At 37.1% G+C, this 27138-nt stretch overlaps 1 protein-coding gene across 2 annotated transcripts in view; it reads left to right on the top strand.

The window, feature by feature from the left end:
- Positions 1-27138, top strand: part of STK3 (serine/threonine kinase 3) — a 339874-nt gene that overhangs the window by 87053 nt on the left and 225683 nt on the right. For both annotated transcript variants that reach the window (XM_061171351.1, XM_061171352.1), the window contains exons 5-6: positions 21190-21354; positions 21877-22044. In XM_061171351.1, the coding sequence (XP_061027334.1) occupies positions 21190-21354; positions 21877-22044 (333 nt within the window). The remainder of the gene's footprint in view (positions 1-21189; positions 21355-21876; positions 22045-27138) is intronic.

Here is a 27138-nt window from a genome sequence, read left to right as displayed (position 1 = left end):
TCTGTTAATGGATGGGGCTGTGTTCCTCTCTTGCTAGTTGTTTGGCATAGGGTGTCCAGCACTGTAGCTTGATGGTCGTTGAGTGAAGCTGGGTCTTGATGTTGAGATGGAGATCTGTGAGAGATTTTCGCCGTTTGGTATTACGTGGAGCTGGGAGGTCTCTTGTGGACCAGTGTCCGGAAGTTGGCTCTCCCACCTCAGAGGCACAGCCCTGATGCCTGGCTGGAGCACCAAGAGCCTTTCATCCACACGGCTCAGAATAAAAGGGAGAAAAAATGGAAAGAAAGAAAAAAAGAGAATAAAATAAAATAAAATAAAGCAATTATAATAAAAAATAAGAAAAAAGAAAGAAAAAAAAATTATTAAGAGTAAATTTATTAAGAAAAAAAAATTTTTTTAATTTTTAAAAATAGATTTTTTAATTTTTTATACTAAAAATAAGAAAAAAATTATTTAGAAAAAATTTATTAAGAAAAAAAATCTTTTAATTTTTTAAAATAAAAAATATGAAAAAACTTATTAAAAATTTTTTTAAAAATAGAAAATAAGGAAAAAATTATTAAAAAAACATTTATTAGGGAAAAAAAAAATTTTTAAGCCAAAAAAAAAAAAAAAAAAAAACGGACGGACCTAACCCTAGGACTAACGGTGAGAGCAAAGCTATACAGACAAAATCTCACCCAGAAGCATACACATCTACACTCACAAAAAAAAGGAAAAGGGGAAAAGTTAATATATCCTGCTCCCAAAGTCCATCTCCTAAATTTGGGATGATTCGTTGTCTATTCAGGTATTCAACAGATGCAGGCACATCAAGTTGTTTGTGGAGCTTTAATCCGCTGCTTCTGAGGCTGCTGGGAGAGATTTCCCTTTCTCTTCTTTGTTCCTACAGCTCCCGGGGTTCAGCTTTGGATTTGGACCCGCCTCTGCATGTAGGTCCCCTGAGGGCATCTGTTCCCCGCCCAGACAGAACGGGGTTAAAGGAGCAGCTGATTCGGGGGCTCTGGCTCAGTCAGGCCGGGGGGAGGGAGCGGTAAGGAGGAGGTGGGGCGAGCCTGCGGCGGCAGAAGCCGGCGTGACGTTGCAGCAGCCTGAGGCGCGCCGTGCGCTCTCCCGGGGAAGTTGTCCCCGGATTACGGGAGCCTGGCCGTGGCAGGCTGCACAGGCTCCCGGGAGGGGCGGTGTGGAGAATGACCTGTGCTCGCCCACAGATGTTTGGTGGCGGCAGCAGCAGCCTTAGCGTCTCATGCCCGTCTCTGGGGTCCGCGCTGATAGCCGCGGCTCGCGCCCGTCTCTGGAGTTCGTTTAAGTGGCGCTCTGAATCCCCTCTCCTTGCACGCCGCGAAACAAAGAGGCAAGAAAAAGTCTCCTGCCTCTTCGGCAGCTGCAGACTTTTTCTCGTGCACCCTCCCGGCTAGTTGTGGTGCGCCAGACCCTTCAGGCTGTGTTCACGCAGCCAACCCCAGTCCTCTCCCTGGGATCCGACCGAAGCCCGCGCCTCAGCTCCCAGCCCCCGCCCGCCCCGGCGGGTGAGCAGACAAGCCTCTCGGGCTGGTGAGTGCTGCTCGGCGCCGAGCCTCTGTGCGGGAATCTCTCCGTTTTTCCCTCTGCGTCCCTGTTGCTGTGGGATCCGCGCTGATAGCCGCGGCTCGCGCCCGTCTCTGGAGCTCGTTTAGGCGGCGCTCTGAATCCCCTCTCCTTGCGCGCCGCGAAACAAAGAGGCAAGAAAAATTCTCTTGCCTCTTTGGCAGCTGCAGTCTTTTTCCCGGACTCCCTCCCGGCTAGCACCGAAGCCCGAGCCCCAGCTCCCAGGCCCCGCCCGCCCCGGCGGCTGAGCAGACAAGCCTCTCGGGCTGGTGAGTGCTGGTCGGCACCGCTCCTCTGTGCGGGAATCTCCGCTTTGCCCTCCGCACCAATGTGGCTGCGCTCTCCTCCGTGGCTCCGAAGCTTCCCCCCTCTGCTACCCGCAGTCTCTGCCCACGAAGGGGCTTCCTAGTGTGTGGAAACCTTTCCTCCTTCACAGCTCCCTCCCACTGGTGCAGGTCCCGTCCCTATTCTTTTGTCTCTGTTATTTCTTTTTTCTTTTGCCCTACCCAAGTACGTGGGGATTTTCTTGCCTTTTGGGAGGTCTGCCGTCTTCTGCCAGCGTTCAGTGGGTGTTCTGTAGGAGCAGTTCCACGTGTAGATGTATTTCTCATGTATCTGTGGGGAGGAAGGTGATCTCCGCGTCTTACTCTTCCGCCATCTTGCCCCTCCCCCTATATGGCCTTTATTATGTTGAGGAAAGTTCCCTCTATGCCTACTTTCTGCAGGGCTTTTATCATAAATGGGTGTTGAATTTTGTCGAAAGCTTTCTCTGCATCTATTGAGATGATCATATGGTTTTTCTCCTTCAATTTGTTAATATGATGTATCACGTTGATTGATTTGCGTATATTGAAGAATCCTTGCTTTCCTGGAATAAACCCCACTTGATCATGGTGTATAATCCTTTTAATGTGCTGTTGGATTCTGTTTACTAGTATTTTGTTGAGGATTTTTGCATCTATGTTCATCAGTGATATTGGCCTGTAGTTTTCTTTCTTTGTGACATCTTTGTCTGGTTTTGGTATCAGGGTGATGGTGGCCTCGTAGAATGAGTTGGGGAGTGTTCCTCCCTCTGCAATGTTTTGGAAGAGTTTGAGAAGGATAGGTGTTAGCTCTTCTCTAAATGTTTGATAGAATTCTCCTGTGAAGCCATCTGGTCCTGGGCTTTTCTTTGTTGGAAGATTTTTAATCACAGTTTCAATTTCAGTGCTTGTGATTGGTCTGTTTATATTTTCTATTTCTTCCTGGTTCAGTCTCGGCAGGTTGTGCATTTCTAAGAATCTGTCCATTTCTTCCAGGTTGTCCATTTTATTGGCATAGAGTTGCTTGTAGTAATCTCTCATGATCGTTTGTATTTCTGCAGTATCAGTGGTTACTTCTCCTTTTTCATTTCTAATTCTATTGATTTGAGTCTTCTCCCTTTTTCTCTTGATGAGTCTGGCCAATGGTTTATCAATTTTGTTTATCTTCTCGATTAACCAGCTTTTAGTTTCATTGATTTTTGCTATTGTTTCCTTCATTTCTTTTTCATTTATTTCTGATCTGATCTTTATGATTTCTTTCCTTCTGCTAGCTTTGGGGTTTTTTTGTACTTCTTTCTCTAATTGCTTTAGGTGCAAGGTTAGGTTGTTTATTCGAGATGTTTCCTGTTTCTTGATGTAGGCTTGTATTGCTATAAACTTCCCTCTTAGAACTGCTTTTGCTGCATCCTATAGGTTTTGGGTCGTCGTGTCTCCATTGTCATTTGTTTCTAGGTATTTTTTGATTTCCCCTTTGATTTCTTCAGTGATCACTTCATTATTAAGTAGTGTATTGTGTAGCCTCCATGTGTTTGTATTTTTTACAGATCTTTTCCTGTAATTGATATCTAGTCTCATAGCATTGTGGTCGGAAAAGATACTTGATACGATTTCAATTTTCTTAAATTTACCAAGGCTTGATTTGTGACCCAAGATATGATCTATCCTGGAGAATATTCCATGAGCACTTGAGAAAAATGTGTATTCTGTTGTTTTTGGGTGGAATGTCCTATAAATATCAATTAAGTCCATCTTGTTTAATGTATCATTTAAAGCTTGTGTTTCCTTATTTATTTTCATTTTGGATGATCTGTCCATTGGTGAAAGTGGGGTGTTAAAGTCCCCTACTATGATTGTGCTGTCGATTTCCCCTTTTATGGCTGTTAGTATTTGCCTTATGTATTGAGGTGCTCCTATGTTGGGTGCATAAATATTTACAATTGTTATACCTTCCTCTTGGATCGATCCCTTGATCATTATATAGTGTCCTTCTTTGTCTCTTGTAATAATCTTTATTTTAAAGTCTATTTTGTCTGACATGAGAATCGCTACCCCAGTTTTCTTTTGATTTCCATTTGCATGGAATATCTTTTTCCATCCCCTCACTTTCAGTCTGTATGTGTCTCTAGGTCTGAAGTGGGTCTCTTGTAGACAGCATATATATGGGTCTTGTTTTTTATCCATTCAGCCAGTCTGTGTCTTTTGGTGGGAGCATTTAATCCATTTACATTTAAGGTAATTATTGATATGTATGTTCCTATTCCCATTGTCTTAAATATTTTGGGTTTGTTATTGTAGGTGTTTTCCTTCTCTTGTGTTTCTTGCCTAGAGAAGTTCCTTTAGCATTTGTTGTAGAGCTGGTTTGGTGGTGCTGAACTCTCTCAGCTTTTGCTTGTCTGTAAAGGTTTTAATTTCTCCATCAAATCTGAATGAGATCCTTACTGGGTAGAGTAACCTTGGTTGTAGGTTTTTCTCCTTCATCACTTTAAGTATATCCTGCCACTCCCTTCTGGCTTGCAGAGTTTCTGCTGAAAGTTCAGCTGTTAACCTTATGGGGATTCCCTTGTGTATTATTTGTTGTTTTTCCCTTGCTGCTTTTAATATGTTTTCTTTATATTTAATTTTTGATAGTTTGATTAATATGTGTCTTGGCGTGTTTCTCCTTGGATTTATCCTGTATGGGACTCTCTGTGCTTCCGGGACTTGAATAACTATTTCCTTTCCCATATTAGGGAAGTTTTCAACTATAATCTCTTCAAATATTTTCTCAGTCCCTTTCTTTTTCTCTTCTTCTTCTGGGACCCCTATAATTCGAATGTTGGTGCGTTTAATGTTGTCCCAGAGGTCTCTGAGACTGTCCTCAGTTCTTTTCATTCTTTTTTCTTTATTCTGGTCTGCAGTAGTTATTTCCACCATTTTATCTTCCAGGTCACTTATCCGTTCTTCTTCCTCAGTTATTCTGCTATTGATCCCGTCTAGAGTATTTTTAATTTCATTTATTGTGTTTTTCATCGTTGCTTGGTTCCTCTTTAGTTCTTCTACGTCCTTGTTAAATGTTTCTTGCATTTTGTCTATTTTATTTCCAAGATTTTGGATCATCTTTACTATCATTATTCTGAATTCTTTTTTGGGTAGACTGCCTATTTCTTCTTCATTTGTTAGGTCTTGTGTGTTTTGACCCTGCTCCTTCACCTGCTGTGTGTTTTTTTGTCTTCTCATTTTGCTTATCTTACTGTGTTTGGGGTCTCCTTTTCACAGGCTGCAGGTTCGTAGTTCCCGTTGTTTTTGGTATCTGTCCCAGTGGCTAAGGTTGGTTCAGTGGGTTGTGTAGGCTTCCTGGTGGAGGGGCCTATTGGGCAGGCGGATTCTTAACCACTGCGCCACCAGGGAAGCCCTGATTCTTTTATTAGTTTATTTATTAAAAATTTTTTTTCTATCAGTTTAGTGGGATTTTAGAAGGAGGAAAGACAGAGAATTAAACAAATTAACTACAAATTCAGTTTGGTTTTTGAACCTGAATCAATGATATCTCCTCTTCCCCGTCCCACCTACCTCCTTATACATACTTTTATACTCTTAGGTGTTTCAATTAGTACAGCTACTTTGAGGAGTACAGTTTGATAATCTACTGTAAAGTTGAATGTATAAGTACCCTGGGATCCATCCAATGATTCTCCTCTTCCATTTGTACCTTAGAGAAACCCTAGCACAATTGGTTAGTGAGAAATGTCCAGAGTGTTGTCACAACAGAAAATTAGGAGCAAACTTAAATGTTGATGAGCACTAGACCCTGGACTAGAGAATTGCTTCTGTTCTTTGGGTCTCCATAGTTTTGTAGCTCTTTGGTGAAGGCAGACTCTGAGAATAGCATTCTGGTTGAAACCTCTCAGGGTACCCAGCTGTGCAGGTTGAAACGACATTAAAATACCAACTTAAAGTTTGTGTCTTAAAACACAATAAATGTCCAGTTTGTTGTATACGAGGAATTTTTATTGTCTGCTTTTCCCAGGATGAAATATTGATATATATCTGTGATTGGGTGGGAGCAGGGGAGGGGGCATTGAGGGAATACAAAATAATGGAGAGGAAGTTCCAGACTGAAGAGAGCAGTTCCTAAGTTATGTATATGTATTTTCCTGAAGGCTTGTGGTGGACTTGTTATTTTATAATGGAAATAATTGGGAAAGTCAGGTTTATTTAGGTATCACTTTAGAAGTGTGAAGGACACATTGAGACCATTCTTGGTAAATTCTTACCGATTGTTAGTTTTATAGCAGTGATTCTCAACTCCAGTGACAGACGTTTGGTAGGTATTGTAATAGCTATTACTATAGTACTGGTATGTGCCAGGCACATTATATAGATTATTGCATTTAATCCTCGTGTAAGGGCTGAACAACTATGTGAGGTAAGAACAATTACTGACCTATTTTCCAGATGAGAAACTGAATCATAGAGTGGTAAAGTAGATTAGAGGGAAAGAAAGGGTTGAAATTATAGCTGACTGCTAGAATTGAACTGTAGAAGTTAAAAGCATAGAGTCTGGAGCCCAGAATGTCTTGAATTCTGGCTCTGCTACATACTAGTTGTGTGAACTTGGGCCAGTTCCTTATCTTTTCTGTGACTCGTTTTCTTCATTTGCTAAATGGGATAAGAAGACTACCCTACTTCATTGAGTTGTTCTGAAGATTGTATATATGTAAAGTGCTAGGAACAGCATCTGGTACAAAAAAAGTCCTATATGTATTTGCATTGTTATTGTCATCATCGTCCTATCTTCTCACTTACATAGATGGGAGTGTCTTTGCATTGTGTACATTATCAGATAATGTGTTTGGGTGGAATAATACAGAGGACTGTGGAACCAAGGACAGAATCCTAGCATTCACCATTGGTACCTCGAATTATCATTGTTAATGAGGGAGGTATGTAAGCTCCGTGAGATAGAGCTTACATTTTTAGGTACAGTGAGAGTTTCTTTAATAGAGTCGGGCAGTGGCTATTCAGAATATACTAGGATATTTTATTTTAGTGCCCTTAGAATTAATGCCTTATACATAATAGTCTTTTTGGTAAATGTTTGATTTGTTGTATTTTAAAAATATATATTCTGCCTTGATGTGAATTATGTACTACTTCAGACAGGTTTTTTTTCCCTTCGTGAAGGCATACCAGTTTCTTACTGATTTAAGATTTATTTGGAGCTTCAAAGTTTGATATTATTTCATCATTAATAATAGACATCTTTTTGATATGTGTGGATTTCTATTCCATAAAGTGCTTTTTAGGGTTTATATTTGCCTCTGTGTTATTGGACTAATTCATGTTTGACTTTCCTAATCACCTTGTTGCATGTTCCCTCTTTGTGTAATAGATACTAGTTCATACGGGCTTTATAATTCCATATATATTGAGTGCTTTTCTGTTGTCTTCTGATCTCTTTTTCAGGAATCTTTTCATGTGGGAAAGGATTTTAAAATGTCTGCCCACTGACCATTTTCACAGTAGAGTATCATTTCTCTTTCTCTTCAGATCAAGGGATTATAAGCAGCTTGTGTATATGTATATTTACATATGGTGTAAGTAGTGAAAGCTTTCATTTTGAATCACTAGTTGTCGGACTTTGTGATAGATTATTAATTTTTTTTTTTTTGCCAGACATCTGCAATCCAGATTTCATGAAAGAAAACCCCTCTCTGCCCTTTTGTATATAATAATGACTAAAATATTCTAGTTATGTTTTCTAATGTATGTACTTTGTGTTGAGCAGATTTTTGTTTTTCTAGAAGAATCCCATAAATTTTTTATTGTTTAAAACCTTGGCTATTTTATATCCTCAACCTTCCTGTTTTTGGGTGGGATGAGATAGAGTGGTGAGGGGTGGAAGGGAGTTACTGAGTTGCTCTGTTGTTTTTTCCAGTGTTTTCCTCATGTTGAATACCTAAGGGCCCCATTAAATGTATGTATTGTTTTTCCCAAGAAAGAAGGAGTAAGAGGGGGAGAAATTTTGATTGTAAAGCAGTTGGAGTCTGAAGCTTGATGGATGTTCAGATAAAGCCTTGCATGTAAGCTTAAGTATTACTTTTGAGATTTAGGTATTTCAGAAATTGCTACTTAACTCCTCAAGTTTCTCTAAATCATTGATTTTTAGCAAGGGGTTTTGGTCACCATTGTGTGTTGATTGTATCATGTATGTCATAAAAACTAATGAATGCTGAAACATTCGAGGAGTTCTGTAAAATTAGATATCTAAATGCAGTTTTAATATAATGGAGTAAACATTTATTGGCCGGGGCAGGTGGTACTAGGAAAAAGAAGGCAAAAAGAAGACTTTAAAAAAGCATTCATGTTCCTTTTAAAAGACATGTTTATTCTACTTTTCCTGCCCCTTATTATTGTAACCCTTTTGTTTGGGGGCAGAAAATAGAAATCAGCTTCAGAGATCTCATGCTGTTAAATTTTTGGAATAACCTCTAGCAGTTCTAGAGTTGGTCACCGGTTTGTGCTTTATACAAACCTCTTTTCCAGGAACCTCCCCGCTTTTTGGTATCTACTTGAAATTTACTACATCAGTTTCAACTCTTGGTTATAAATTACAGAAAACTCATCCTAAACTGGCTTGAGCCAAGAAGGGAATTTATTTGCTCACATAACAAAAAATCTTTGCAGAGCTAGTTTCATGCATGGTTTGATTCAAGGTGAAAGGAATTACTTGGATTCGTCTCTTTGTCCTGATACTTCTGTATTGACTCCACTCTCAGACTCTTGCCTTATAGTGACAAGATGGCTGCTCGCAGCTACCTGGATTATACCTTTCTAGTTGAAACCCAGCAGTGTTGTACCTCACTGCTTCTGAATGGGTCATGTACCTTTCTCTGTGGCCATTGGAATGTGATGGGGTAACTGGAGTAGCTCTAGGACATGTGTCTAACCTGGAGCTAGGATGGAGCTGACTGCTAGAATTCATGGCCTGAGGATGGGGAAGTAGTGATTCCCTAAAGGGAAATGAGGGTATGTTAGCAGGAGAAGGGTGAATGGGTGTTAGAATGGCCCAAAATAACAGATATTTCTATGTATTTACCAAACCTAAAATCAAAACAAGATATATCAAGAATAAAACACATGCACGTGTGCGTGCACACAAAACCCTCTAAAATAACTCTCAAAATGAATGTTAAGTGCTAGAAGATGTATCTGTTGACAGTGGCAGTTAAAACTGTGGGGTCCTCAACCTTTTCTCCCTTTTGTCACAGTAAGATACAGTAAGGGCTGTATCCCAAGGAGCCTGCTCCTCTGTGTCAGCAGTAAGTGTTTGCTGTAAGAATTTCGGAAAGTCTGCTTTTCAGGATTACAGATCCATGGTTTCATTTAGACCATGGTGGCCTAACCCTGTTTTTAGTTGTGGTGTCCATGGCCCCTTCTCTTACAGGGATTTTCTCAACCTGAACAGGTACTACTGTTCAGTACTATACTAGAATCTTAGGAGAGTGAGTCCTTTTGTGTGGAAAGTAATTCTTGCTCCTTATTTGGTGTCTCCCATACAGTGAGATTGAGTTCTAAGTGTATTTCATACATGCCTCTTAAAAGTTCCAAGCCACAGCATTAACATGACCATGCACTGTAGGATTAGACCCTTAGAATTTTTCATAACGATCATGTGCCCCATCTTAATCTCTGATTAAATACATCATACACATCACGCTCCATTACATCTTTTCTAAATCTTTTGATTGGATTATAAACAGTTTTCTTTATGATCTTTCCACATTACAAAATAGTCCCTCCAATAGACTTTCTCTTCTACCTTAACTAAGTAAATTAAACTTACAAAAGTATTTCCTTGGCTTCCCTTATTGGTAAGCTGCCCAGTCTTCACCTTAGTTGCTATATTTCTTGGCATTTCTCCCAGTTCTATTTCCCTTTCATAAGTCAGGCCCACCTTCGTGCACTTTATTTTTATATTGTACATTCCTCTCCTGGCAGACTGCCCGTCACTGCCAGATCTACGATGAGCCCTCCCTCCCTGTCATAAGCCTGACCCTTAGTGCACTGTGACAGTGGTTATTTGGAATGATGTGGTTTAGTGGAAGGACTCCTGGATGTGGAATCAGAAAACCAAACATCAGTTCCTGGGTTGTTATGTGTTAGCTCTGTGACCCTGGGTACATTGTGTAACTCCTTTAAACTTCAGATGCCTAATCCTAAAATGGACCTAATATCATATTACTTGCCTTATCTACCTCATTGTTTTCTTGTGAGGAACAAAAATGATGAGTGTCAGAGCATTTTGTAACCTATAAAGTTCTATACAAATGTAAATTGTATTTAATTACTATTAAGGCAAAAACTTAAAAAGATGGTATTTAGTTTTTAATAGTGATTTAAGAATTTTATGATATTTGTTGAAATGGATATTCTCTAGTATTAGAAAAACATATTAAAAGATTGTTGTCTTATACAGTGAAATATTATTTAATCTTAGGAAGTCAAGAAATGTATGTAAGTTAATTTTCCAGAAAATGGAAATTCAGCTCCTTAGGTAGCAAATCTCTAATTTTAACAGTTTTAGATGGAGATCTTTTAAAACAGTATTGCATAATTCTTTAAACTTTTAGCCAGAATGTGTAAACTCCTCCCATTTTAATTATATAAATTAAGGGGAAAAAAAGTAATATGAGCACATTGTAAAAATTCCAAATAGTACAGAAGAGGAACTTAGCATCTCCTTACTCACCCCTTAGTTTTACTTCCTGGAGGAGATGTCAGTTAGCAGTTTCTTGTGGCTTCTTTTGGCACATATTTTGTTTTAAACAAGGGATTTATACTGCATATGTGGTGTTCTATACCTTGCCTTTTTTTTTTTTTTCTTTTTTAAACTTCTGATGTATCCCAGAGATCTTCCCATACCAGTACATATAGGTCTGTGTGTATGTAACAGAATGTATTTTTTTCAGTACTTTGGATAAAATGAGTTCCAACTCACCAATTTTTGTTGTTGTAATCAAAGCTGCAGGAAACTTTCGTAGGTATGTATTGGTATACCTGTGTTGTGATGGCCATTGGATACCTGAAAAATGGAATTACTGGGTTAGAGGGCATGTTCATTTTTAATGACAATTCTTTTTTTTTTTGGTTGAGAGGGTGCTACCTAAGCCCTATGTTATTTTTTAGTGCTTAGGCAATTTCAGTTTGAATTATGAAAGAAAGAATTTTGGATTTTGCTTTCAGTGCCTTCCTGCTTAACTGCATGCTTTGACATCTCTTCATCTCAAAATTAGAAATTTTGACTAAAAAATCCATTGGGATTTTAAGCAAGTTTACATACCTATTAGCTACTACTGCAGTTGCTGCTGCTGCTACTACTACTATTACTGTAAATGATTTTATTATTACATTCTCCACACTAGCTTACCTACTTTTAGTCTTTGGCTGAGAGTCTACTGTCACAGTTTCCTTCTTAAAATTTGAGGTACAGTCATACCATCTTTCCATTTAAATATGTGTAGGCACATAAAGCAGAATTGACCCTAACCTACCTTTGCATTCTGCACTGTTTTCCCATACATGTTACAGTCAGACACAAAGAACTGGTACTGGATTTCGTTTATTTTTGTGCCCATTCCCTTTACCCATACCTAGTATTTCATTCCCTCTTTTGTCTCCTGACAAACTTTGTTCATTCTTCAAGAGTCAGCTCAAAAGTCACCTCCTCTGTGAAGACTTCCTTGGATGGGGAGAGTGGTGTGGTGAGATTGTCAAGGCTGCCAGAACTGTATCATTCAAGGCCTTGAGGGTTAAAGTATATGATTTGGATTTTATTTTAAGAGTACTGGTTCTGATGTATAATCACCTTAGAAACTGCTGTCCTGGAGTGCTCCTATACCTAATCTTGTTGTAGCAGGCATTTTTTAATATTGTAATTATTTGTTCTTGTTCCCTTCCTTCCCCACTAAATTACAAGCACCACGAAGGCAAGGACAGTGTAACAGGCTCTCAGTAAATTTTGTTGGCGCCTACCGTCTGTTGTTGTGTTTGGATATTAAATGAAATGATACCTGTAATGTGGCTGGTATAGTAAAAACTCAGTACGTGTGAGTTGTTGATATTATCATTATCATCACTGGACAGATAAATCCTTACTTGGGGAATAAAGGGTGATTTCTTGAAAGAGGTGAGATTTCATCCAGGCCTTAAAAGACCATGTAAGGATTACACTGGTGAGTTTTGCTCAAATGGTTTTCAAAACTTTATGAAAAGTCACTGTGCAAGTTAAAACTTACAATTTGGTAATAAAGTTTCTATAGTTATCTGTCTGTCTATGGCACTTGAAAAGGGGAACTATGTCTCATTTTTTGGTTTGTTTCCTTAATAGATAGTAAGTACTAAATATAGAATTAATGTATTATTTTATATGCATAAATAATTATGTCAAACAGGCAGGATTTAGCTAAGATTGTCAAAGATTCATGTTTAGAAAGTTAAAATTCTTAATTTTGTATGAACTTACAAAGCCTCCCTTGAATTTGTTTTTACTAAAGTAAAAACATGAAGGCAGTCCGTGTATTTTAAAACAGCTTGTGCATGTGCTCTTGAGACTCCTTGGTGGGTGCATTTTTATCAAAACCATACACACAGTGACATATTAAATGTATCATATTATTGTACTAATCATATGACTCTAGAAACAAAAGTAATCAGAGGACTAAAGCCTATCAAAACCATCTTTTTGTTTTTGTACAATGGGATTCTTTTTAAATTTGCCAATGAATTCATACCAGTATTGAAACCAGATGTAGACTTCCGTCTTTTAATGTATTAGCTCAGCTATAAAGTCTTATTTCCATCTCTGATTACTGAATATTTCATTCATGGTGTAGTATCTCTCTCCCGTCCTCCTTTTTTTTTTTTTAAACTAGACTCTAAAATATGATTCAAATGATTTTAAAATGACATTGCTCCATTTGTATAGTGACAGAAATAAAATCAAATCTGTATTGTATTGATGATAACCTAATTAAATCCACAAGTGAAGTACTCTGTTGATAAAGTTTTTCATTGGAAAGGATTCTTGACAGATACTACTAAAAGAAGTGTTAGCTGTGGTTTGAGAATGGATCTAAGCATTTTCCATCTTAGAACTAAAATCTTATGTTACCTCTTTCTGTATAAAGCAGATCCTCTCTTTTGTGTTTTTCTTTTCTCCCTAAGTATTTTCAATATAAAACTCACGATTTTGAAATCTATCTGATGAAAAGTCATAGAAATAAAAAAGATACTACTTAAAATTTTTATAGTAATGGGAAGAAGTACTTCTCTCTGTTGCCAAAAAGAAATCTATTTGGTAACTGGTTGTGTTTGTATGCAAATGAAATTTGTTAAAAGCATTTAAAGATTGTTTGAAAACAAAACTCTGTTTAGGAAAATGACTGTCAACTAACTCCCTTCCCCCTCCACCCCAAATAGTCCGTATGTGTCCAAAAGATATGAAATAAGCATCTAGATCAAGGCCTACATCTAGGAAGGCCTGCTCTCTTTCCTTTCCTAGTCTCCATTAGTGACACAAAATACATGTAGAGTGGTTTAAGTGTTGATATAGATATTGTTCTTTTCCAAAGTTCATTTGCTACCATTGATATTTCAAAGAGACCAAGTAAGTATTTTTTGCTCCAAATTTGCTAAGATTTACCTGCATTTTGACACTTACAAGGCTGAAATTTGGCCCATCACTTTTTTTTTTCTTTCTCCAAACTCCATTTCTTATAGAAGCCAATTTAATAAGATTCAGTGCACTTTCTTTTTAAATTTATGTACAGAAAACTTCACATTTTGGGGTGTACAGTTCTAAGATTTTTGACAAGTGTATAAAGTCTTGTGAGTACCACTGAAATCAAGATATAGAACAGACAGCCCCACACCCCCCAACACCCAGTCCTGCTGTGTGTTTATAGTCACCCCTCTCTCCACACTTAATCTCTGGCCACCACTGATCTGCTTTTTGTTCCTATAGTCTTTTTTTTTTAACATCTTTATTGGAGTGTAATTGCTTTACAATGCTGTGTTAGTTTCTGCTGTATAACAAAGTGAATCAGCTATACATATACATATATCCCCATATCCCCTCCCTCTTGCGTCTCCCTCCCGCCCTCCCTATCCCACACCTTTAGGTGGTCACAAAGCACCGAGCTGATCTCCCTGTGCTATGCGGCTGCTTCCCACTAGCTATCTATTTTACATTTGGTAGTGTATATATGTCCATGCCACTCTCTCACTTTGTCCCAGCTTACCCTTCCCCCTTCCCGTGTCCTCAAGTCCATTCTCTATGTCTGCGTCTTTATTCCTGTCCTGCCCCTAGGTTCTTCAGACCATTTTTTTTTTTAGATTCCATATATATGTGTTAGCATACGGTATTTGTTTTCCTCTTTCTGACTTAACTTCACTCTGTATGACAGACTCTAGGTCCATCCACCTCACTACAAATAACTCAATTTCGTTTCTTTTTTTGGCTGAGTAATATTCCATTGTATATATGTGCCACATCTTTATCCATTCATCTGTCGATGGACACTTAGGTTGGTTCCATGTGGCTATTGTAAATAGAACTGCAATGAGCACTGTGGTACATGACTCTTTTTGAATTATGGTTTTCTCAGGGTATATGCCCAGTAGTGGGATTGCTGGGTCGTATGGTAGTTCTATTTTTAGTTTTTTAAGGAACCTCCATACTGTTCTCCATAGTGGCTGTATCAATTTACATTCCCACCAACAGTGCAAGAGTGTTCCCTTTTCTCCACACCCTCTCCAGCATTTATTGTTTCTAGATTTTTTGATGATGGCCATTCTGACTGGTGTGAGGTGATACCTCATTGTAGTTTTGATTTGCATTTCTCTAATGATTAGTGATGGTGAGCATCCATTCATGTGTTTGTTTGGCCCATCACTTTTTACCATTTTTCTCATCTTAGTGGAAGGAAGGAAAATGGGCCTCACTTGATATCTGAGTGCCACTTCATAACTATCATATTTCTATTCTTCAGTTAATTATTTTAGTTACTCTACTGATGGTCTTTCCTTTCTCTGGACAGGGAACTACTTTTCTTATTCAAAGCCTAATTTTAGTGCCAGTTCCTCTTTCCTTCCCTAATTAATCGCTCTCCATTGTGGTTCCATTTCACTTTGAAAGTGCTTTTTATAGTAGTTTATAAGTCTGTCTTTCATGCTAGGTTGGAACTCCATGAGGTTAGGTTAGAGACGTTTTAAATTCAACGTAGAGCAGGTGCTTAATAAATGTTTTTTCAGAGAATGATTGTTTTCTAGGGCTTTTTGGAAAATATACTTTCTTAGATCACTGTTACACCTGGCTTATACTCTTATACATGCCACACATGTTATTCTGAGCAACATTGTGACCTGTATGGGATAATTTTATAATTGATGCTTCATTATTTTAATTTGCTTTTCTTTGATAATTAGTGCAGTTTAATATTTTTCATGTATGTTAACTAGCCCTATTGTAAGTTTTGTGAATTGCATATTCATTTCCTTGCCTATTTATTTATTGAGATTTTATTGTTTTTCTGAAGGATTTGTGAGCTCTTTACGTTCTAAATAATTCTGTATAGTAAGTATCTTACTGTATTTGCTGTGAATATTTTTCTGTTTTCTAAGCTTATAGTTTTTATGCAGACAAAGCTAATAAATTCTCATAATTCTTTCCTTTTTTTGATTAGAAACTCTTCTTGCCTACTGATTTGATACTTACTTTGATTTTTGTTTACTTTTATTTAACTGTTTTTAAAATGTTTAAATAATTCATCTATGTGTTCTTTTTGGCGGGATTAAGCATCTGTTTTCAATAAAATACTCAGAAAGCTACCTCTGATGTCTTCAGTTAAGGTTACTTTTCAAGCTAGGTGAGTCTGCTTACTTGCTGAGTTCATTTACAGGTATACTTGTTTTGTTTGGCTGGCACACCATTTAAAATAATTCAGATTTGAATGCTAAGATGAGGTAGGCCTTCTGCCTGATACACAGGGCTGCTATTCAGTTTTACTGTTTGTTTCTGGCTGGTATCTATTCTTACTGTTGTTAACCAGTGTAGCTGTTCTGACTGTTTGGCTTTATGGCTCGTGACTGTTCTGATTAGACATTGCTTTTACTCTTTGTCAAATACATATTTTGAATATCACCTTTGGAACAAGCCTTGCAACTCCCTATTTTCTTATATTGAGACTAATTCATATATTCATGTTTGTGACATCTGGCAGTGATGTGATAGTCTGTAGCGTATAGACTGTCCCACTACTATAGAGTCAGAAGATACGTGGGCTTGCCCCTTAAATAGTTGTGTTTGACAGAGCACTCAATTTCTCTGAATTTGTTTCCTCATCTATAGAAAGGGATGATAAAGTGTTTCTGTTTATTTAATTGTGTGAAATGCACATAAAATACTCTATAACTGTAAAGTAATATAAAAATTTAAGTCAACATTATATTTCTGTGTTCTAGAAAATATTTGTTTACTTGTTTATTATTGTTTAAAATGATTTTATTGAGGGAGAGAAACCTTTCATTTTGTAATTGAAGTTAAAAGGCTTAAAGTGCAGATACCACATTTGAGCCTTAATATTCAAGTGGATTGTTAAAATAATACTGTACACAAATAATTTTAAATTAAGACTTATCCATGTACTGGTATGAATGGTTGGATATTGCATCATTTTTTTTGATTAGGGGAAGATATGAAATGACCCCCTGAAGTAGGGGGAGAAAAGCATAATGGGAGAGGGGCTTTAGAAACTTTACACGTTTGCTTCAGATCAGTCCTCTCCACCTTTAATAATTCAGGGCCAAATAGAGGCTGTGGCCTCAGGTATTCTTGTAAGCTTTGTACAAACTAGGACAGTCAGTTTCTTCACCACTGTATACCCAGCACCTTTAACAGGACTTACACGAGAGAGCCAGTGAAGTAGATACTTGTTGAAAGCATAAAAATGGATGTCCAAATTAGTGTGAATTTATTATTTATTATAGTCTTTTGTTAAGAAAAGACTATGAAGATCTTTTGTTAATATGTTATAAAATCAGAGTTGGAATGAACTTTTGAAGTCTTCTAGCAAAGCCAGGCAGTGCATGAATCAGTGTAATATACTGATATAGTCTTCCTTTATAGTCTTCCTAATATAGTCTTCCTTTAGTCTTGCTGTGGATTTGTCCAGTGGCAAATGCTTTACAGCATTCAATGCTTTACAGCACTGAAATCAGGTAGATCCTGAGACCTTGAAGTATAGTAGGTCCATTTAATTCTGAACTTTCTCTAATGCAGCTCTGAAATATAGGGTACAGGAGCAGAGACAACAAATCAAGGAGTTAATGAAGGATTAGTGACTTATTGGTTGGAAATAGTGGAATGCCAAGAGGATAAAAATTGAGGTCTAGGTAACTGAAAAGGTCAGCATTGAAGTAACTAAACACGACACAGTTTTTTGGACTGGTACTGCTTTTGTAACACCCCGAGCTCTTTAATCTTTATCCAGGAATGTGGAATAGGGAGAGGGGAGAGAACCCAGGCCCATATGACAGCACCATCACCTTGCATACCTCTGCAGTGGTGTGGTGTGGTGTGATGGCCCTCAGCAGCACTCCTGCCTCCACTCCCCCACCGTGGCTGCACCACTAATTAAAAAAACTGGGAACATCAGATGTGAATATCTCTTTTCTTTTAGTAACTGCAAGTCTGTACCCATTCATTAATTATTTATTGAGTGCTAACTGTATGCCAGGCATGGTTCCAAGCATTGTGGATACATCGGTGAACCAAAGATCTCTGCTCTTGTGGACCCTTTTCTTAGTGCACTACTGTTCAGTACAAACATAACATGAGCCACATATGTATTTCTAAACTTTCTAGCATCCACATTTAAAAAAAAAGTAATAGGTGAAGTTAATTTTAATAATGTATTAAATATATTAATATGTAATATTAATGTTATAACATCTAATAATATTTTATTAATATCAATAGCTTATATTAAACATTAACAGATTTAAAATAAAATAATTAATATAATTAATATATACATATCATGTAAAAGTGTAAGCAGTATGTAAGTTATTAATGAGATACTTTACATTCTCTTTTGGTACTAGGCCTTGAACTTTGGTGTATATTTTACATTTATAGCATATCTCAGTTTGGGTTAGCTACGTTTCAAATGCTGGGGAGCTACTGTATTGGATAGTGCAGCTTCAGAACATACCGCTTGCTCTCTGTGGACCATGAAGTCAGACCATCTGGTCTGAGGTAGAGAATCAGTTCCTGGAAGTATTAGAATTTTCAAATAATCCAGACTCCTTACCCATGACCTGCGAAGCTTTGCATGATCTGTACAATACTTTATGAGAATATATGTTGGTGTTGTATTCAAAGGTAAACCACCTGGCAATTTGCTTAGAAATTTTAACATGATAAGGGTTTTTTTTTTTTTTTTAATTGAGGTGAAATTCATATAACATAAGATTTACCATTTCAAAGTGAAAAATTCCTTGGCATTAGTGCATTCACAATGTTGTGTAATTACTACCTCTGTCTAGTTCCAAAATATTTTCATCAACCTCTATTCATTAAGCAGTTTCTCCCCATTCCCCCTCTTCCCCTAGCTCCTGGCAAGTACCAGTTTGCTTTCTTTCTCTATGGATTTACCTATTCTGAATATTTCATATAAATGGAATCATACAATATGTGCCCTTTTATGCCCAGCTTAATGTTTTTGAGGTCCATACTTTATTCCTTTTCATGACTGAATAATATTCCATTCCATTGTATGTGTATACCATAATTTGTTTATCCATTCATCTGCTGATAGATATTTGGGTTGTTTCAACATTTTGGCCATTGTGCGTAGTACTATGAACATTCATGTACATGTTTGTTTGAGTACCAGTTTTCAATTCTTTTGAGTATTTACCTAGGAGTGGGATTGCTGGGTCATATGGTAATTCTGTGGTTAACTTTCTTTTTTTTTTTTTAATTAATTAATTTATTTTATTTATGGCTGTGTTGGGTCTTTGTTTCTCTGCGAGGGCTTTCTCTAGTTGCGGCAGGCGGGGGCCACTCTTCATCGCGGTGTGCGGGCCTCTCACTATCGCGGCCTCTCTTGTTGCGGAGCACAGGCTCCAGACGCGCAGGCTCAGTAATTGTGGCTCACGGGCCCAGTTGCTCCGCGGCATGTGGGATCTTCCCAGACCAGGGCTCGAACCCCTGTTCCCTGCATTGGCAGGCAGATTCTCAACCACTGCGCCACCAGGGAAGCACGTGTGGTTAACTTTCTTAAAAAAACTTTCCAAGGAACTTAAATATTGTTTTCCACGATGGTTGCACCAGAAATACATGAGAATTTCAATTTTTTCACATTCTTGCCAGCACTTGTTACTTTCTATTTTTTTTATTTTATTATAGCCATCCTAGTGGGTGTAAAGTGGTACCTCATTGTGGCTTTGATTTGCATTCCCTAATGACTAATGATGATGATGTTGAACATCTGTCTTTTCATGTGTGACCATTTGTATATCTTCTTTGGAGAAATGTCTATTCAAGTCTTTTGCCATTGGGATTGTTTGTCTTTTCTTGGTTGAGTTAGAAGAGTTCTTTATATATTCTGGATTCCAGACTCTTAATCAGATATATGCTTTGCAAATACTTTCTCCCATTCTGTGGGTTGTCTTTTCACTTTCTTCATAATGGCCTTTAATGCACAAAAGTTTTTAATTTTGATAAAGTTCAGTTTTATCTGTATTTTTCTCTTGTTGCTTGTGCTTTTGATGCTGTATCTAATGATACATTGATACATTGCCCAACCCAAGGTCGTGGAGTTTTACCCTTATGTTTTCTTCAAAGACTTTTGTGGTTTTAACTCATATTTAGGTTGTTGATCCATTTTGAGTAAATTTTTGTATATGCTGTGAGGTAGGAGTCCAACTTCAGTTTTTTTTACATGTGAATATCCAGTTGTTCACCCAAGTTATTTCTTGGCATGAACCACTGCGGGATTGGTGGCCGTGGAAGCAAGCTTCTTCCAGTAGTTATTTTCACATTTTACATAGTCTTTATATTTTCAATTTTTACTGTATCTTCCTGTTATCCCACTGTGTGTGAGGCATTTGAATTCTTTCTGATTTTCTTTTTTTTTTTTTTCCTTTCTCTCTCTCATATAGAGCAATGTCCTCTATCTCTGTATAAATTGAGATTCTTTCCCTTCTCTCAACTTATTTCTTTGGGTTATGCTTATAGTGGTTATGCTTATAGTGTGAAGTAGGTTTTATTATCCTGAGCTATTGATATTACTTGGATGTATTTAAAAACTAAGAGGATGTTTTTGATAAAAACAGGGACTTTCACAGGTTACACATGAATAAGGTTTGTCAAGAGAGGCATGGTGGTTAAAAAGATAGATTATGATCAGAGAGGACTCACATCTTGGTTCCATCTTACTTGTGTGTGACCAGAAGGAAGTTACTGAACCTCTGTAATAACTTCATTTGTCAAATAGTGATAATAATAGTATTTACCTTATAGAGTTGTTATAAGGATAAATGAGATAATGCATGCAAAACTCTTAGCACAATGCCTGGTACAGATAGCACTGCCTCTACTGCTACAACTACTAAGAATCTTTTTTCCCTCCTCTCTCCTCCTTGGCCTTCTTTTCTCCTCCCTCCTCCCTTTTCCTTCCCCTGACAGCCTTTGTTCGTGTTCCCATTTTCCTAGTCTTTCTCTGACATTTCCATTTTTGAGTTCTCATTATTAGGGTCAGAAATCTAGGACCTGGGTGGATTAGGAATGACCTGGCTGGAAGGAGGAGGAGTGGTATTGGTGTGAACACTTCATGCAGGAGACTCTTGGCAATCCACCCTTTCTCATTTCCTCTCTTTTATGTTAACACTGTTGGTTTCCATTTTCATCAATAATTGGAGGCACCACAGGGAAGGGTGTCTGAATTTACTTTTTCAGGACAGATAGCTGCGATATTGCCACCTCAGTGTTAGATGATATAGGGAATAGTGATTTCTTAGGGTCATGTTGTTTCTTGAGATATGTTACATGTTAGGAATGACATTGATAATTTTAAAGAAAGGAGAAATTGAATGATGACATTTTCTTTCATCAGAAGTTCTCAGTACTTTACCTTTTAGCCTTTTCCTAGAGGCTAATGATCTTTAGAAAGAAGTGCTTGTTAACAGTGCTCTCTTGTAAGAATTTATCTAACATGGCATTTCAGTTGAGTTTTTTAAAAATATTTCTTTCCAGTTAACAGAAGATGAAATTGCAACTATTCTTAAATCTACTTTGAAAGGACTAGAATATTTACACTTCATGAGAAAAATACACAGAGATATAAAAGCTGGAAATATTCTCCTCAATACAGAAGGACATGCAAAATTGGCAGATTTTGGAGTTGCTGGTCAGTTAACAGTAAGTGTAATACTTTTGGAAACACTTTTGGTTTATATGTCCAGGTTTGAGTATGACTAAACTTTGATAATATCTTTTGGGGGTTATGGAAAGACATGCATAACTTCATTATTATCAGGGAGAAGGAGCCATTATTTACATATTATTTATTACTTTTATTTACAATTTAAGAGACATTGAATGAATATGAAAATATATATTGTCATCAAAATGCTTAAATATTCAGAAAGGAAAGCTACATTTGTTCATTTCTGTAGCTTTTATTGTTATAGTACTATCTTTAATGACTGTCTTTAATGAAGGTAGTGGAGATAAGTTACTTGTGGACTCTTGGTTATTTCAGAATTCAAAGTTTCTAAGTATGTCATGTCACAACTAGTTGAAATTTTAGGAAAATAGTCAGTTTCAGATACAACCTGTAGTATTTGAGGGTTTCACATATGTAGTTTAAAGAGTATGTTGGCAAATACATTTCCTTAGTGTTTTTTTAGTAATATTTATGTCTGTGTAATGCTTTTGCAGGATACAATGGCAAAACGCAATACTGTGATAGGAACTCCGTTTTGGATGGCTCCTGAGGTAATTCAAGAAATAGGCTATAACTGTGTGGCTGACATCTGGTCCCTTGGCATTACTTCTATAGAAATGGCGGAAGGAAAACCTCCTTATGCTGATATACATCCAATGAGGGTAAGAATATGTCAGTGTTAAAAGTGTTGCCGTTATGTAATGTCAGTGTAAATAAATATAGAGTAAAAAAGTTCATTTGAATTTGGGTTCTGTGCAAAAGATAGTAAAATTATCTGTCAGGGATTAGTGACTGTTAACTTCTTTCCCGCCTCGTATCCTTAATTGGGAGAAAAGAAGTGAAGTCTGTATTTCTCTCTACGGTCGCTGTTTTTCTCCCCCAAAAGTATACCTGTTAAATTTCCCCATAATTTTAATAGAAGAAAGGGTTGGGAAACCCCACTACATTATTCAGTTCATCGTATTCTGAGTGTAGTAGTGGGAGGCTTGGAAGAAATCGCTTCTTTTCTACCCTCCTCTGCATATTGTACCTTTTTGTGTTTTTGTTTCTTGGTTTTTCCTTCTCTGGTCTGGCTAATGTTAAAAAAAAAAAAATCCTGATTTCTAATATTGCTATGTGTAAGTGAATTAGGCGTATCTTTTTAGTGCTTAGTGAGAAAATGGAATTCCTTTTTTGAACATTATTATACGCTTCTATGAACTCCTTTTCTAGGATAAATTTTAGAGTTTTAAATGCATACCTTGCATATTCAAGTCTAATTGCCAATGCTTTATGGTTTGTGATGATAATAGTTTTAAAATTTATTACTATGTGAATCTCAGTTCATTATAGATAAGTACATTTATCTTTGTAAACTTATTGCCCTCTAGTGGCTGTATTCAATTCAAGAAGAAAGGATATAGGAATGAAGGGAGAAAAGAGGTGGGGGAAGGAGAGAGAGTATGTGTGTGTGAAGAAGAGAAGAGAAGAGAAGATGGTTTCAGGGTGATTGGAGAAAGGTGTGAAGTAAACGGATGGGAGGAAAAAGAATGCAACATTTTAGAATATTTGAAGAAGAATAAATTAGAATTATATCTGATATTACAATGCTATTGTGGATTGAATTTCAAGTGTAGGTAATAGTGTACTATTCTGAAATATTTAAAAATCTTCCTGCCACTTAAAGAAAGATAATTCTTTGAGGAATATAATTGTATATAGTAGAGTATGTATCATCTTCCTTGTACGTATAAATTCCTCTTGCTAAAGTGAAACAAAAATAGCATGAATTGTTTGTTTGAAAATACTAAAATGAAATATAACAAGGTCAGCATAAAATCAACAATACAAATTCTCATTTCTTTTCTAATTATTAAATATCTTTTGTACTTTTAGTTAGAATGTTTTTAGGGTGATCCTCAAACTAGATGTATTTGAGTTTGAGTTAGTGAGGTTAGCTAAACTATCCAAGACAGCCTAGCTAAGTGCCAGAGCTGGGATTTAACCCAGGACTTAGATTATTACTGTTCTGCTTCCTCCAGTATAAATCTCATTTCTTCCAACCAAATAGTTCCACATATTGTTTGACCATGAGGTAGTCTCTCTAGCAGGTAGTAAAGGATTTAAAAAGTAAAACACACTCAGTAGCTTCCCTCATTGCAAATTACATGACACTACTCTTTTACAACCAAGTATACTCCTAATCCAACATGATTTCTTTAAAAAAAAAAAAAAAGACATACAAAAAAATATATATATCCATGTCTAAGAATTGAAAACTGAGTCAACCATTTTTTTAATTAAGAAAAATAAAAAAGAATCCAGGACCTCCTTCCTGCCCAATTAATAGTAAAATCAACTTGAGAAATTCTGGAAGACTTGGCTTGGTTAGAGGTGCCAGTTAAGTAATACCTATATACGGCATACTTACACATCTTCCATCTCCCAGTTCCTACTGTATGTGACTGGGTAGACACCTGGCCCATCTTAGTGTGTGCGCATGCCACTGCCTATTGGAAGATCACTCACAAGCATTTAACATGGGGGGCAGAGGACAGGTATCTTCATTTTGTCAGGGAGTGGACAAAGGGGTATGGGAGTGTTAATTCACAGAATTAAAATGTCTTGATGGGAATGTCTTGGATGACGACTTCTCTTGTAAAGCTTGATATAGCAGGGTGCAGCCTTTCTCTGTGGTCTGATGTCTCGGTGTCCCTGTTGGGGTGCTGTGCCAGATCCTAGAGACACTGGCCAGGAGCATGTGCCAGCCATACTCCTGCCCTGACCTGATGGGGGGCTTCAGCACTTCGCCCTCAGACATCGTATGGCCAGAAATTGCGACTTAGGGGTGAAGCCCACGATCCCCTTTTTCTCCCGCTTTACATAGTTAAATTTTGGCTTGAATGACATGTTCTGTGCTCATGAAGTCTACTTTCTTACTTTTCATTTTATCTTTTTACCCCCTATGGTAATTTCCTAGGGCTGTCATAACAAATTACCGCAAATTTGGTGGCTTAAAACAATAGAAATTTATTCTCTTACAATTCTGGAGGCCAGAAATTTGAAATGAAGGTGTTGACAAGGCAGCACTCCTTCCAGAGGCTCCAAAGGAGACTCCATTTTTTGCCTCTTCCAGCTTTTGGTGGCTGGCTGCCAGGAATCCTTGGCATTCCTTGGGTTGTAGCTGCATCACTTGAGTCTCTGCCTGTATCTTCACATTAACCTTCACCTCTATGTGTCTGTGTATTTTCCTCTTCTGTCTGTCTCAAATTTCCCTCTGCCTTTCTCTCAAAAGGACACTCGTCATTGGATTTAGGGCCCACTCCAATAATCCAGGATGATCTCTTCCTGCAAAGATTTTTTTTTTATTTCAAATGAGGTCCCATTCAAAGGTTCTGGGGATTAGGATGTAGACATATCTTTTGGGGGCCACTTTTCAACCCACTATATCCTCTATAATCTGTTCTCTTTTTTCAAATTGTATATCGTTTAAGATCAGTAATGACTAATTTCAGGACATATCTCCTTGTCTTTCTTTTCCCAATTTTTTTTTTGTTGTGGTAAAATACACATAACATAAAATATACCATTTTAACCATTTTTAAGTATACAATTCAGTGGCATTAAGTACATTCACATCACACTGTCTACTACAGAAATTTTTATCATCCCAAACTAAAACTCTGTACACATTAAACAATAACTCCTCATTATCCCCTCCCCCCAGCACCTCATAACCACAGTTCTACTTTCTGTCTCTATGAATTTGACTATTCTAAGCATCTCAGATAAGTAGAATCATACAATATTTGTTCTTTTGTGTCTGGCTTCTTTCACTTAGTATAATGTTTTCAAGGTTCATTCATTGTTGTAGCATATATCAGAATTCATTCCTTTTTTTAAGGTTGAATAATATTCCATTGTATGTATGTACCACATTTTGTTTAACCGTTCATCTGTATGTGAACACTTGGGTTGCTTCCACCTTTTGATTGTTGTGACTAATGCTACTATGAGCATGGATGGACATTTATCTCTGTGAGAGTCTACTTCCAATTCTGTGGGTATATACCTAGAGCTGGGATTGCTGGATCATGTGGTAATTTTATGTTTAAGGTTTTGAGGAACCTGCATACTATTTTTTGTAGCATTGTGCTATTTTACATTCCCACCAGCAATGCACAGGGATTCCAGTTTCTCCACATTCTTGCCAATACTTATTTTCTGTCTTTTGATAATAGCCATCCTAATGGAAGTGAAGTGTTATCTCATGGTTTTGATTTCCATTTCCCTAATAACTAGTGATGTTGAACATCTTTTCATGTACTTATTGTCCATTTGTATATCTTTCTTGGAGAAATGTCTATTCAGGTTATTTGCCCATTTTTAAGTTGGATTGCTTTTGTTGTTATTGAGTTTCTGGTCTCATTTTAATTGACTTTTCTCTAGTTTTGGTCTGCCTTTCAGCCAACATTTGCTGGCTGAAGTCTCCTAGCCCTTTGACTTTTTACGCCTCTGCTTATTGTTCTTCCAGCCATCCCCCGTCAGTTTTTGTACCCCAGTTCTAATACTCAGTCTAAGTGCCTTTATAATTCTTCCTTTGTAATCAACCCATTGGGAGGTCTTTGAGTTAAAATGGATTTCAGACTTGCTAGTCTACAAGTAGAGGATTGCTTATTTGTATTTAATTATTAAATTACTTTGCTTCGTGCAATAGATGTGTGCTGGAGAATTTGTGTAAATATTTAATAGTTGTAAATTGGCATTTAAATTTTTTGGGATATTATTTTTTTAAAATAATTTTTAATGATTCCTTCAGTGATGAGCATAACACTCTTGAAACTTACCTGCCATGTAATTGTGTATATTTTTATGACGGGACATACCCATTTTAGCAGTAATACAAAATTTAATCATTAATATTAAAATATTTTTGATTTAGTATTAACGTTAAAATAGGAGAAATGCATATTCTAATGTGGAGGCAAGAAGTCAACCTTTGGACCAGTTGGTGAATATATCTGCTGTCCTACATTGGTTATTTTGTGTTAGAGAAACTCAGTGTCACCTAAATGTGGATGTTTGATTTTTAAAGACAAGTACCCTCGCATTTTCTTCTTATATTCTTTTACTTCTGTTCCCCTTTTCTTTATTTCCTTCTACAAATATTTAGGCACATTTATCATGTCCCAGTCAGACTTTGAGGATGTAGTGGTAAGCAGAGCAAGTATGTTTCCTGTTCTCTTGGAACTTCCATTCCAGTGATAACTAGCATTCTAATGATAGACTTATTTAGCTTTCCGTGTGTGTGTGTAGAGGGTGTGCATATATATTCAGTTGTTTAGAATGTAAGACCGTATACTGTAACAACTTTTATTCAATTATAGGTATGTATGTATATTACAAATTATAAAGGATCATACGCCTATATGATTTTTATTATTTTGGCATTACATACATTACTTGTTTTTCTCCTTTGAACTTATCCTCATCTTCCCTTTTTCCCCTCTCCCCACTGCTGCCTTTACTTCCTTTGACTGTTCCCTGTTGCCTAACATTGTGTGTACATGAATGCTCACACAATCCCTTTCATACTTTTACTTTTCTTTCTTTTCATACTGCCTCTCTTCATCCCTATCTGTTCCCTACATTTTTCTGCCTGATTATTTTAAGTGATACCTTGATTCTACTAACTATACTTTCAGATCAGAAATAGCCAAGGATCCACAGGAGTGGGCAAATTGGATCATTGGAGAATTTCAGTATTACTTCCAGGA

Source organism: Eubalaena glacialis, chromosome 17 (genome assembly GCF_028564815.1).
Source record: "Eubalaena glacialis isolate mEubGla1 chromosome 17, mEubGla1.1.hap2.+ XY, whole genome shotgun sequence".
Lineage (NCBI taxonomy): Eukaryota > Metazoa > Chordata > Mammalia > Artiodactyla > Balaenidae > Eubalaena > Eubalaena glacialis.
This window is presented reverse-complemented; position numbering and strand designations above follow the sequence as displayed.